A 14,298-nucleotide genomic window follows, 5' to 3' on the forward strand; every position below is an offset into this window, starting at 1 on the left:
TGGCACTTTAGCCGTTAAGCATCCGCCGGGTCCAGTTCCATCTTTTGAGACATGATTATTTGGGCTTGCTGATTTTCTGTCTCACCATTTTATGATTTCCTCCAAATTCAAAGCAAAGAAACCATAGCCCAAAGGAGCTACTAGCATTCTAGGAAAGCGTAACGATGAGATTATTTATGCTTTATATTTAATTTTCGGCCCTCCCTAACTTCGAATCCTTAGCTCCGCCCCTAAAAGAGAGCTAATGAAATTCGGAAAGGGCCTCAGGGGAGACCATTGACCAAGAAGTGATGTAAAATATTAGTATAGCATAGCTAGTTTTGAACTCAACAACGTTACGCTATGAATAAAGGAATACATAGAATTAAAAATAGGAAAATTTTCTTCGTAACGTCTGAGATTTTTCAAAAAATGATTAACATCTTCATTCTCCTCCCACCGCTCCCACAAGTGAAATGCCATCATGAAATGCCTAAACCCGCTTACAAGGCAAGGTGTTAATTTTCACTTAAAAATCCCAAGTGCGACAAAAATGCTTTCCAACTAACTTCGTGAAATTTGGTGATAAATCACATCATCCGAAACCTTGCCTATCTAATAATTTGGTACTTACGTGTTTGTCTAATTAGATTTACACTGCAACTTAATATTATGATTTAGCGATATTTTTTTTAATTTGTAAATGAGATATTTTAGGTTCGATTTTCGTTAAAGGCGAATATGAACCAAATTATTATGGTTAACCCACAATGAGACTTAACTCACTTTAGTGTAGATAATGTTGCATGTATTTATAAAAAAAAATAATTAGATTGCACTATATTCTTCTTTGTTTCTGTTTTGCTTCCAAGTTAGATTTCAAGTTTCAACCACCATAATGAGTACGGTTGGTTTTTAAATAAATAAATTCATGTTTTTGAGCCAAGAGGAGGGCAAGAGTAAAAAAGTTCGATCTTAAGTACTCATTGAGCCAATATATACCAAATTTACTAAGAATATAATATTGGTATATGAGTACATACTTTGAGCTTTACGACCTTCATTCGAAATCTTTGTAAACAATTTCATGACATTTTCATACTTTAAGAAATGGCTTTGAGAGATAAATTCTTAAGTAGTAAGTATACAACTTTCACATACCATAAGTCTCATGTCTAAAGTAACAATGTACTTATAGAAATGTGGTTGCTTGGGAGACTCAGTGGGACAAAACCAAGCGAAGGAGAAAAATCGAGGCAAATTGATGGACATTCAAGGAGAAGTGTTGTATATATTATTCATTATGTGGTTGTTCACTTTCTAGGTTAATAAGTAATATCTCAATAATTGAACACTTTTTTATGTAAATCATATACTAATAAATATGCACTCTAATAAGAAGGAAATAACACCTAGATTTCTCCTCCCCATCTCTATCGTCACTCTATTCTTTGTTAATAAAGAAAAAAAAAACAAGAGACAGTCGTGTTGATAACATGTTAAAAACAACTAAGGTAATAAAAATAATTTTCTCACCAATTAACTTCAATATCACTTGTTTTCTCTTCATTGACTTATTTTAGAACATAAAATATTTATCAACCGAATCTTAGTATTAAATATCTTTTATAATCTTGTAAATTTTGCATAATTGAAGTTATTCTTTTAAGTTTAACTCACGTATATACATTTTAGTACAACTAAGAAATTAAAAATTGTGTCTAATACAATGAAATTAAAATTTGTTTTATTTCATGTGTTAGCTAGACAATATATGATTGTCAAATGCTAAGGGTAGTTAGGTAAACACTTCGTTTTTAGTTTTCACTTTTTGTGCTTGAAATATGAGAAAACATATAATGAATAAGAGATTAAGCATATGGATGAATAAGGGATTAAGAAAACAATTTTTTTTAAAGTGAAAATAATTTTACATAGTTTTTTACTTTTGGTTTTCATTGTGTGTACCTTTCTTTGTAAAGTTCTTCTACATTTATCACGTCATTCTTCCTCCACTCTCATATTTCTCATTTCTCCTTGATCTCCAACGTAAAGACATATTCATGAATAATATGAATCCTTATAAATTAGAACTACATAAAAAATTACAACGAATCATGATCAATCGCAAAGCAATAAGCATACTTTACTCATTTCGTTGAAAGTCGAACTTATTAAGAACTGCAACGTTAAAAGGATTAATAAAATCGCTAAATTCCGATTTCCATATTCCATCCATTTTTGTCTGCATGCCTCTCTTACAGTGTAGCAAGTGAAGTAAGCAAAACTGTACAATACAGACTTATGTGGCATGTTGCCTGCCGTAGAAATTTTGGTCCCTTCATTAGACTATGCAAATCAAGTCGGCAATATTATATTGTTATGTAAAAGAGATGTGGGACCTAATTTGCCTATTCACTTGAAGTGCGCAAAATTTCTTACTCAATGCAGGAAGCAAATTTGTTCTTATACGGCCCTCCACCATTGGATGCTCTTATACAAAGTTTTAAGGGAATTTTAATGAAAAATTCTAGGTACTGTTACAAAGTCAATCATAATATTATTTACTTTATTATTTATTTTATCTTTATCATTAAAATTTAAAGTTTTTAAACCCTCTCCATTAATTTTCGTAAATTTTTATTTCCGGTCAATTCCATATTCCATCCATAAAATCCAGGCAAATTCCACCAATGAAATCCACTGACTACACACGTGGCAGCAGATGCAGCGAAATCCACTGACTACACACGTGGCAGCAGATGCAGCAGCCTAGTAAGTAGAGTCACAACCGCAAGGGACAACCTCGTCATAGCATACCCCATCAGGGATACAACCGTCATTTCACTATCCAACAGGCTTCCATCATGTTAGCGTGCCCCATGCCATAATCTTCCCCACATGCGCACACCATATTAAATCCTGACCTTTTCAACAACATCAACGGCCCAGATCAACAGCTCCAGTGCGTCCACAAGGTAATAAACAATTCCCAGAAGCACTGTATTACTCCTCGCAAATTAGAACCAAACGATGTCGTATGAGGTGCATGCTAAAGTACGCCGAACGTGAAACAAGCGGTTTGCGTCCGAATCTCGCTGTAGGATACGCCGTTGGTCGGGTAACGGAAACACGGGGAGTTGGTCTTTAGACCAACAAAGTCAACCGTTAGGGGCACAATGGTCATTCGCATCAGTCTCAAGTGGGGTTCAATTAAATAAATTCAGACAAATAAATAAAACTAAACAATTTGGGATTAAGTTAATAAAGCTATTAGTTGGTGAACTGGATTGAATAAAGAGTTGAAGTCCGGACCACCTCAGAGAGAGAGAGAGAGAGAGAGAGAGAGAAGACGTTGATCTGGTTGTTCTGATTATCTGGTGTTTGGATCGCAGCTTTTAGAAGTACTGAATCATCACTTGTCTCAGATGTTTGTTTAGATTCCTGGACCTCTTCTTTTCTGTTTGTTTCTCGCGAAAATTTGTAGGCCCACCTGGTTTCATTTCTCTTATTGTTGGATTTACAAGGTACGTTTTTTCTGGGTTCTTACCTTTCTGTTCCAATAGGGTTTCTGATTTTGTGGGTTTTGTTTGGTTGGTGGGTTGTAAATCTCTTATGGATAATATCTGAATTTTCATTTTTTGTTCTGTTTTTAATTCAGGGGGTTTGCAGCTCCACATTTTTATGTAATTTGCAGCTCCACATTTTTATGTGCTTTCTGCACTAATTTGCTTAATTTTCATTTTTTTTTTTTTTGTATTTTTTGTTGGCTTTGCATCATCTACTTTTGAATTTTCAGTAAACGGAAAATCAGCAAATAAAAAGCAAATTTTTGATGGTTTTTACCTTCAATTTTTGGGTGTTTGTGTTGTAGTATTTGTATTTGCAGTATCTCTACGAGAAGGTTTCATCCTTGCAAGTTCACTGATCTCCGAAAGCCTTAGCGGTGAAGCAATGTATCTTTGATCAGTGCCAACCTTTTCACATTCAGTTTTTTGGAATTCTACTTTGGTGGTTTTAGGGTTTGCTCTCTCTCTCACTCTCCTCACTCTCCCTCTCTAGATATATATATATATATAGTGTGTGTGTGTGACTTATGAAGCTAACTCTTAGTTGAAGGATTTGCGTTTAACTTCTAGGTCAACATAAATTAGAACTCTTTTTTCTTTTTATTCAGGTTACATCTATCATTTGGTTCATATTTCAGAATCTGGGTTTTGTTTTCCGAGGTTCATTTGGTTTAGACCGTACAAATAGGGATTTCGGATTGAAACTGGTTTGAATTAGTTGTAGTTTGGTTTGTAGAAGATCAGCTTTAAACCCTGCCACCAAAAGATGTATCTGATTAAAGTTTGATACTTTAGGCTGCTTTAAGTCCATGTGTGAAAGTGAGACTTTATTCAATGGGAATCTCCTTTCCTTCTCAGTCTGTCTTCTTCCTTTATTTTTTTATTTTTTTTATTACATCGAAGGGGAGTTCGGCAAACCACACAATGGGCAGCCTAATTTGGTATCAAATTTGCCATCCACGAGATTCGATCCTAAGATCTTTCACTTACAAGTTAAAGAGGAATAACATGAAATCGTAGTACTGAGTGACACCTTTTTTTTCCTATTTTACTCTCTGTTATTAAGCTTTCCGGCAGGAATTTAAATCTTGCTTACGGCAGGAATTTAAATCAATGTTTGATTAATTTGCAGCTGAACCCACACTTATAGTTTTGGGGCCAGCCCCCTTGAAGTGGATATACTTAACATCTGGGTCTGTTGGCACGTCAGAGTAAATGTCATTCCGCAGTATAGTTCGCGATGTAAGAGATGGGTTTGGAAGTTTATCAAGACGGAGTTTTGAGGTGAGGCTGCCTGGTCATCACAGGGGGAAATCACATGGTTCAGTCCATGAGGTGCATGACCAGCATTTGGTAATCCAAACTAGCCCTTGGGCTAGCCTGCCTCCTGAACTACTGCGCGATGTAATAAAAAGATTGGAGGCTAGTGAGAGTACGTGGCCTTCTCGCAAGCATGTTGTTGCTTGTGCTGCTGTGTGCAGTTCATGGAGGGAAATGTGCAAGGAAATCGTCAGAAGTCCTGAATTTTGTGGAAAGATTACCTTCCCAGTCTCCTTGAAGCAGGTGAGAGGTTCTCATTATTGTATTGCTTATAACATGGATTTTGTTGATAAAAGTCAAAATGCCCAAATATTTTTCTTTTAATCTTGTTACCCTGGTTTTTCTGTTTAAGTTATTTGTGTCGGCATTTATCCACTTAGATGCTCTCTTTTGAAGAACGATGTTTATGCCTTCTTAAAAAGGAAAATGATATTTATGATATCTGGTAGCTGAAACGTTGTTGAAATCTCTGCCTTTCACAGCCAGGATCTCGGGATGGAACCATCCAGTGCTTTATCAAGAGGGACAAGTCTAATTTAACTTACCACCTTTTTCTTTGCCTTAGCCCTGGTAAGATTCTCTTTAGATGGTTTTGTTGGCGCATAACGTTCAATTTGACATTTCATGTTCTGTGGTTGTTTGGATGATCAACTCCAAACTATTCTGTGTATAGTATTGTGAATATCTTTTTGTTATGCATTGCCATTGCACCAAGTTTTCTTATAAATCTTGTAGTGATCAGGGTGTTTTTATTTTATATTTTTTTATAAATTACTAGTGTCTCTTCTCCTGCTGTGTATTTTTCTGGTCTTGCAAATCATTTACTTGTGCACTTTGCCCCTATTTTCCGATGACTAGTGCATCCAAGGCCCTAAAGCCTAGCTAGGTGGAGAGGTCTACCGATACCTCACTAGTTCTAAGTTCTAATTTGGTTCAGCCAGTCATGCTGTCCTGCATCAAGACATGTTCTTGTCATTGAGGTTATTAGCATGTGCAAGGCTGAAAGCTTATTTTGATGCTTAGTGGTTGACCATCGCCATAGGATTAATACATAAACAGTGCACTTATCCCACTTTATAATGCAATAAGAATTATCTACTTCTCCCTATGTGTTTTTTTTTTCAACGTAAACCTGCTGCCCTTACCCTACTTTGCCACAGTTGCATAAAGGGTTTATGTAACAAAATCTTTGTCAGCAAAGGTTGAATATCATAACTCGACCTTGAACTTCATTGACAAACATCTTTCCTTGATTGCATTACTGCATTCGAGTTTACTTTAGGCTGTTCTCTTGATCAATGCCATGCCCTTGCAGCTTTGCTTGTTGAAAATGGGAAATTTCTTCTTTCTGCAAAGCGGACGCGGAGAACTACTTGCACAGAGTATGTGATCTCCATGGATGCTGATAACATTTCAAGATCAAGCAACAAGTATATTGGGAAATTAAGGTGGGTTTTCTTCAACTTTCTTCTGAGCTGTAAATATATGTGCTGAAATTCATCTATTAGCAACTCTTTAAAAAACAACAATGTGAACGACTTAAAAACTTAAAAGATGTGTCATTGTTAATTCCCCAAAAAAGAAAACGTCATTGTGCAAACAATTTTTTAAACTTTGGTGTGAAATTGGAACTGAGAAAATGGCCTTATTTTAAACTTATTGCGCAGATTTGAGGGATCTAGTCTAAAGAAATGAATGGCCTTGTTTTAAACATAATGCGCAGATTTGAGGGATCTAGTCTGAATTAAATTCATTTATTTTCTTATTCACCTGATGCCGCATTGATAAAGGATTAGTATGGGGGTTCTTCAATGTGATTCAATATTGTTCCTTTGCTTGGGTTTGCAGTAAGTGGCTCTGTCAAAAATATATTTTGTTTGAATAATATACATGAAAAAGGGTTTTAAGATGGTTAATTGTTGATTTTTATAATTAGCTGTTCTTTTGTCTTGTTGGAATCGTCTTGGTATTTATGCTTCTTTGGTTGCATTAGAATTTCATTGCTATACCTTAAATTTAAATGAGATTTCAACGTGAATAACACTGAAGTTGGTGCATTCTGACCATGGATTTGGATAAATCACAAGGGTTTTCTTGCTATCTAGTGTTTTGGTGCAAGGAACTTGTAAGATTGTCTTCTATTTACTAAAAAGAATGAAGAATGTGAATGTGCTGAAGAAGATTGTTCTAAGAATATCTTCTCTAGCATATTTTCATTTGACATTACTATCATCAGTATATTTCTTAGCTGTAACAGTGCCTCGCTTGTAGGAATTTAATAGCAAGTATCAACTTGTTTATATTAGGGGGCAAAATCTCGTATTTGACAATTTTAAGTAAAAAGTTCTCTCCCATGTATTTGCTGTTATCTATAAACCTTCGATTTCAGCCCACTTTCCATGATCGATTGAACTCTACTTATATCAGTCCGTTTAATTAGTAATGTATCAACTTCACATCAATTGTCTTGTCACTCATTTGAATCATCTTTGCCGCTTTGCATGCCGTCCAAAATTGGTGCTTTCTAAGTTCTCGTGGATGTGTATATGTTCATGCTTAAATCAATTTATTCTTATATGGTAGACATGTTTCTTGAATTTTTAGCAGTTCGTAGTATTGAAAACATAGCTAAACAAATCAATTTACTGGTATACTACATATAAAAGTCCTTATTCAATATCTCCCTGGAACTTTGATTCCACCTGGTTTACAGACTTTAAGACTAATGGGCATCTTCCATTCCCCTTTTCCCCATATTTTTCAGGTCTAATTTTCTAGGCACCAAATTTATTATTTATGATACCCAACCTCCCTACAACAGTGCCCAGCTTCCCCCACCTGGGCGAAGCCGCCGGTTCTACTCTAAAAAGGTTTCTCCCAAGCTCCCCACCGGCAGCTACAACATCGCACAGGTGTCGTACGAGTTAAATGTGCTTGGCACAAGAGGGCCACGGAGGATGCACTGCACCATGCACTCAATCCCTGCTGCATCCCTTGAGCCTGGTGGCATTGTCCCTGGCCAGCCTGAGATTCTCCAACGCTCCCTTGAGGACTCATTCCGAAGCATTTCCTTCTCAAAATCAATTGTTGATTCAAGTGAGTTTAGCAGTGCACGATTCTCTGATATAGTTGGGGCCCATTGCGAAGAAGATGGAAAGGAAAGACCATTAGTTCTTCGGAACAAGGCACCAAGGTGGCATGAACAGTTGCAGTGTTGGTGCTTAAACTTCCGGGGAAGGGTGACAGTTGCCTCTGTCAAAAACTTCCAGTTAATAGCGGCTGCACCTTCTGCTGCTGGCGCGCCAACACCATCTCAACCACCACAGCCAACGTCTTCTGACCACGACAAGGTCATACTTCAGTTTGGTAAGGTTGGGAAGGATATGTTTACTATGGATTACCGGTATCCATTGTCTGCGTTTCAGGCTTTTGCGATCTGCTTGAGCAGTTTCGACACCAAATTAGCATGTGAATAGAGAGAAATTATGGCAAGAAATAGAAAGCGTAGTTGGTAATTCTTTTTTCATCATTTTCTAGCTTCTCATATAGATTGTTGTTGTTGTATGATGACATTGTTAAATCTCATAGCAGACTGAAGTGCAGAGCAACAGAAGTGCACACTGCATGAGGCCCTCTGTTTTTTTTTTTTTAATTTTCTTATTAATGTTTATTATATTGTTCTGTTTTTTTCTTTCTTTCTTTCTTGTGTTTTTCTTTTCATATTTTCTTTTTTGTTAAAGACTATTGTTTTATTATATATGCTTTGGAAAGAAAAATTAATTGAGAATCAAGAGATAAAAATAAGGGCAAGTTGTAAGAATGCTCACATTTTGACATTTGCTTCGGTTGTAGAAATGATCTGTTTCTAGTAAAAACTGCATATTGATCATAGGAGGTGGATTGTTTGCCCTTTCATTTCCATACTCTTCTCATGCCATCCTATAATGTGTGGTCATGGTTAAGTTACGTCAACATTTTATATTAATTTTTTATAGAAATAATAAAACAAAAAGTAATAGGAATATAAAATGTTGACATGGTTTAATCGTGTACACATAAACAGGAGGGGATCGGGAGAGTATGGAAATGGTAGGGTAGACAATCCACCTCCTTGATCATATTGATGAAACAATGATAATAAAGTAATGACATGCAAAATTGATCATTTCTGTAATTAAATGTCAAAATTTGATCATCTGATTGAATGAATTGAAGATAATTAAACAATAGATTTGAGCAAATATGCATAAAATGTAAAAGAAGAAGACGTGTGGATAGCAACACGAGGGCTATGAAATGAGGTATAAATACCACCTAAAAAAAGAATTTTTACGAAAGGTTTTTTGTACTGTTTATTTTAACGAAAAATCATATTTTTACACTGAAAAATCAATCTAATATTATTCATTTTACTCTTTATTTTGTTTTTATCGTTAAAAATCAAAACCTTCTAATTTTTTTCATTAGTTTTTTCTAAAATATATATATATATATATATATATATATATAAATACTGGGGCCATCTGTTGTGAGCGGCTCAAAGTAACCAACCTTATGGCGCCATCTCTTGGGTTACCTCAAGTCTTACTATGGTCCTTCCCACATTGAATCTTCGTGTATATAAATCCGCAAGCCCTACACTCTCCCTTCCCACTCTCACGTAGTTTCAGTCGCCGCTTCTTTCTCCCCCACACCCGCACGGCCTCTCTGTTTAGCCCTAAATCACCGATTTGGGGATTTGCCCTAATTTACCAATGTAGAATTAGCCCCAAATTTCCTTTCTTTCATAGTTACGATTTTTGCTTTCAGAAATTCCCAATTTGTAGAATTAACCCTAAATTTCGTGTCTTTGATAGTTATGCTTTTTGTTTGGCGTTTGATGTTAAATGGGATTTGTGGGGGGAATGATGATACATGCACTGGGGCTTGAGCAGTTCAAAATCGCTTTCCATAGTTGCTCTGAAATTACTGTTTTTGGTAATGCTAGTTTGGATTGTTTAAGGTGTATTATATCTAAATGCATGAAATTTAAATTGTGTTTTTGGGTAGATTTGCTGTTAACCATTGTTGTTGTTATCATGCATTCAACTAATCTTCATTGCAATGCAAATGAATGGTGGAGTTGTCATTCTAGGTTTGCTGGTTTGGGATTTTGCAGTAGTGATATTTCTGTGCTAACTTTTGGATGCCTAATGATGGAAAACTCATTTTCTGAGCGGTTACGCGGGTTATTGTTACGAGCTTTTTGTATCATTTTTGCTGTACTAGTCTCTCTCTCTCTCTCTCTCTCTCTCTTTCTCTCTCTCTTTCTCTCTGTCTGTCTGTCTGTCTTTATGGCTTGTACAGTTGAAGATGTGAAAAGGCTCATGGTGATAATCCCGCAGATGACTGTCTATGACCAGGTATAGCTATGAGATCTGAAGGCTTGTTTGCAGGCATTTTCTTTTCCCAAACAGATGTGTGTTGAATTTTCAGTTGTTTTGTTTCGTTAATGATTTCAGTAAATGTATTCTTACTATTGTATTGATCTGAAGTTTTCTGTTAATAGAAAACCAAAGATCACTTTTGGCGTTGCAGTATTTTACCCCTATAAAACGATTATTGGAGATTGTTTTCGTTAGAAGATGGTTATAGATTTTTTATTCACTTTATCTTCTGGTTCAAATATGAAGCTCAGCGATGGGAGAATTGAAAACCTAAACAGTGGAGCGGTTCTGTGGATTGTTATTAGGAGCCTAATGATGGAAAACTCATTTATGGAGCGGTTCTGTGGATTGTTATTAGGAGCCTTCTCTATCATTTTCCTGTACTAGTTGTCACCATCAACACCACTCTCCCTCTCCCTCTCTCTCTCTCTCTCCCTCACTCTCTCTCTCTCTCTCTCTCTCTCGCCCTCTCTCTCTCTCTCTCTCTCTCTCTCTCGCCCTCTCTCCCTCTCTTGCTTGTATGGTTGAAGATGTGAAAAGGTTCATAGTGATAATCCACAGTTAACTAGCAATGACCAGATATAGCTATGAGATCTGAAGGCTCTTCAGTTTATTTGTTTATTTAAGATATGCATGTTGAATTTTAAATTATTTTTGTTCCTTTAGTTATTTCTATAGGTCATTGCAGCATTGTAGACATTATCTTTGGTTTAACTGAAGAGCACTTTCGGCATTGCAATATTTGATTACTATAAATGTACTGTTACTTTTGTATTGATTTCAAATTTTCTGTTAATAGAAAACCAAAGAGCACTTTTGGCATTGCAGTATTTTTGTATATAATGCGAGCTCCCTTCAGACTCACACTGCTTGTAGATTGTTACATATAAAGCTAATAAACCGTCGTTTGGAAAAAAAATTTCATTGTTACCGAGTGCTTTTATTTCCTACAAAACTATTATTGTAGATTGTTTAGGTTGAAAGATGGTTATACATTTTGATTTACTTTATCTTCTGGTTCAAATATGATGCCCAATGATGGAAAATTGAAAACCTAAAGAGTGGCAAGCGTGGTTGATTCTTCATTATCCTGTACTAACCACAAGCACCGCCTCTCTCTCTCTCTCTCTCTCTCTTTCTCACTCACTCTCTCTCTCTCTCTCTAATATATATACATACACACATACATACATTGGTGCTGCATTGTGGAGTATGAAGGCTTTTGAGGAACGCCATTTGCCATGAACTGGAAATGATTTATTGCTATGTGATCTGAGGGCATTTTCATAGAACTCACTATTTTCAATTACCTATTTGGGGATTTATCCCTCCATGCAGTCCAAATTTTGCGCCGCAAGTTATTTTGACCCCGCATGTGTGTTTGGGCCCCAAATTTTGTTTCTTTCATAATTATGCTTTTTATATGGGCTGATTGTCTGTACTGTTCTTGTTTCAAACTGTTGTTTCATAAAAACCTGTATTTTTCTTGACTTGGTGTTAGGCCTTTGATATTAAGTTGTTTTGATGATGGTTTATTTTCATTTGTGGTAGAAGTTTATAATGGCATAGTTCTGAGTGGAGTGCTTGTTTAATTGGCAGTTGGGGTTGGGTTATAACTGTTATGTGAGTGTGGGGAATGATGGTACATGCAGTGGTCTCTGGGTAGTTTGGGATTGCAATTGTCAATGGAAATGCAGCCTAGAATTCTATTTATGACGCCTGGAGTAATTGTACTTTGGGGTTGGAGTACGTTTCATGTTATTATTGTCAATGGAAATTACTGGTCAAGTTATTTATGACCCCTGAAATAGTGATGTTGTGCTAATGAGTTACACTCTGTCTATAGTCTTTCTTTTTCTTGAATTATTTTGGGTCATTACCATGTTCTTTGATATAGCTTTTTTGCTGCTTCTGAAAGGTGGTGCAGTTTTTATTTGCCTAATGATGGAAAACTCATTTATGGAGCGGTTCTGTGGATTGTTATTAGGAGCCTTCTCTATCATTTTCCTGTACTAGTTGTCACCATCAACACCACTCTCCCTCTCCCTCTCTCTCTCTCTCCCTCACTCTCTCTCTCTCTCTCTCTCTCTCTCTCTCGCCCTCTCTCTCTCTCTCTCTCTCTCTCTCTCTCGCCCTCTCTCCCTCTCTTGCTTGTATGGTTGAAGATGTGAAGAGGTTCATAGTGATAATCCACAGTTAACTGGCAATGACCAGATATAGCTATGAGATCTGAAGGCTCTTCGAATTTTTTCCTTTTTTATTCTTAAGATATGCTTGTTGAATTTTAAATTATTTTTGTTCCTTTAGTTATTTCAATAGACATTTCCTTTTCTGGTTATTGCAGTATTGTAGACATTATCTTTGGTTTAACTGAAGAGCACTTTGGGCATTGCAGTATTGTGATTACTATAAATGCACTGTTACTTTTGTATTGATTTCAAATTTTCTGTTAATAGAAAACCAAATAGCACTTTCGGAATTGCAGTATTTTTGTATATAAGGCGAGCTCCCTTCGGAGTCAAACCGCTTGTAGATTGTTTCATATAAAGCTAAGAAACCATTGTCCGGAAACTATTGTTGTAGATTGTTTTAGTTGAAAGATGGTTATAGATTTTTTATTAACTTTATCTTCTGGTTCAAATATGATGCTCATCGATGGAAAATTCAAAACGTAAAGAGCGGTAGGCATGGTTGATTCTTCATTAGCCCGTACTAACCACAAGCACCACCTCTCTCTCTCTGTGTTATGGGATTGTGGGGAAGGATGATACATGCAATGGTCTCTGAGCAGTTTATAAGTGCAATTGTCGTTGGAAATATTGGAAATGCAGCCTAGAAAGCTATTTATGACCCCTGGAGTAATTGTACTTTGGTGATGTTTCATGTTATTATTGTCATCATTCAATTAACTAATTGTGTTGCAATGGAAATTACTGGTCAAGATTTTTTTTCAAGGTCAGATGTTAGTAAAGCGCAATCCCTTGAAGTAGTGATTCTGTGCTAATGGTGAGCTCTATTGTCTTTAGTCTGTTTCTTTTTCTTGAATTATTTTGCTGCCCCTGAAAGGTGGTTCAGTTTTTATTTGCCTAATGATGGAAAACTCATTTTTGGAGCGGTTCCGTGGATTGTTATTAGGAGTCTTTTCTATCATTTTTGCTGTACAAGTCGCCGTCGTCATTACCAACCCATCCTCTCTCTCTCTCTCTCTCTCTCTCTCTCTCTCTCTCTCTCCTCTTCTTTCTTTCTCTCTCTCTCTCTCTCTCTCTCTGTGGCTTGTATGGTTTAAGATGTGAACAGGTTCGTTGTCATAATCCACGGCTAACTGGCAATGACCCGATATAGCTATGAGATCTGAAGGCTCTTAACAGGTTTTTCCCTTTTGTTTTCTTAAGATTTGCTTGTTGAATTTTAAATTATTTTTTTTCCTTTAGTTATTTTTATAGACATGTTCTTTTCTTTGGTTTGCAGTGTTGTACACATTATCTCTGGTTTAACTGAAGAGCATTTTGGTCATTGCAGTATAGTGTTTATAACAGAAGCTCCCTCTAGACCCAAAATCCTTACAGCTTGTTTTTCTCACACCGAATCTGAGTCTCTTTTGCAAAAATTTCACATTTTTTTTCTTCTTAGATTCCTCTTTTATCCAAGAAAGCAGTTATTTTAGAGTCTTTTGTATGCTTATAGATTTAGTACGCACAAATCTGTGTAATGTTTGTTGTGTTTTATGTTTACAAAGCGACATGCTAAATTACTCTTTTTTTTATTCTTGCTTGTACGATTGAAGATCTGTTGAGGTTTATAATCGAGCTTGTGACCGTGATGACTAGATACATATTTTCATGGCTATTTGAATTTATTGCTATAGTTGTGTTGTATTGATTTATACGTTCTCAATAGTTACATGTTTTACCCATTCAGTCGTACAGTCCATTCCTCTCAAAGGTGCCCTTGCAATGCTAATTCAACAAATTTTACGAGGCCTCGATCAACTGAAAATAGTTATG

The 14,298-nt window shown here is 36.1% G+C and overlaps 1 protein-coding gene and 1 non-coding gene across 4 annotated transcripts; both read left to right on the forward strand.

Moving 5' to 3' along the window:
* The first annotated feature begins 3,253 nt into the window (after window positions 1-3,253).
* On the forward strand, window positions 3,254-8,486 carry LOC137729169 (tubby-like F-box protein 8). Of its 3 annotated transcripts, XM_068468017.1 has the most exons (6): window positions 3,254-3,506; window positions 3,854-4,001; window positions 4,681-5,111; window positions 5,351-5,438; window positions 6,184-6,316; window positions 7,633-8,486. In XM_068468017.1, the coding sequence occupies exons 3-6, from the start codon at window positions 4,764-4,766 to the stop codon at window positions 8,342-8,344; spliced, it is 1,281 nt and encodes a 426-aa protein (XP_068324118.1). In that variant the 5' UTR covers window positions 3,254-3,506; window positions 3,854-4,001; window positions 4,681-4,763; the 3' UTR covers window positions 8,345-8,486. The 3 variants fall into 3 exon arrangements, with proteins under 3 accessions (XP_068324118.1, XP_068324119.1, XP_068324120.1); XM_068468018.1 differs by lacking the exon at window positions 3,854-4,001; XM_068468019.1 differs by lacking the exons at window positions 3,254-3,506; window positions 3,854-4,001 and adding an exon at window positions 4,036-4,567.
* A 4,568-nt stretch (window positions 8,487-13,054) lies between these two features.
* Window positions 13,055-13,147, forward strand: LOC137730403 (small nucleolar RNA snoR118). Its single transcript, XR_011068162.1, has one exon. It is a non-coding gene; the product is annotated as a small nucleolar RNA snoR118 (small nucleolar RNA).
* The last annotated feature ends 1,151 nt before the right edge of the window (window positions 13,148-14,298 follow it).

The sequence above is a fragment of the Pyrus communis genome, chromosome 3 (genome assembly GCF_963583255.1).
Source record: "Pyrus communis chromosome 3, drPyrComm1.1, whole genome shotgun sequence".
Lineage (NCBI taxonomy): Eukaryota > Viridiplantae > Streptophyta > Magnoliopsida > Rosales > Rosaceae > Pyrus > Pyrus communis.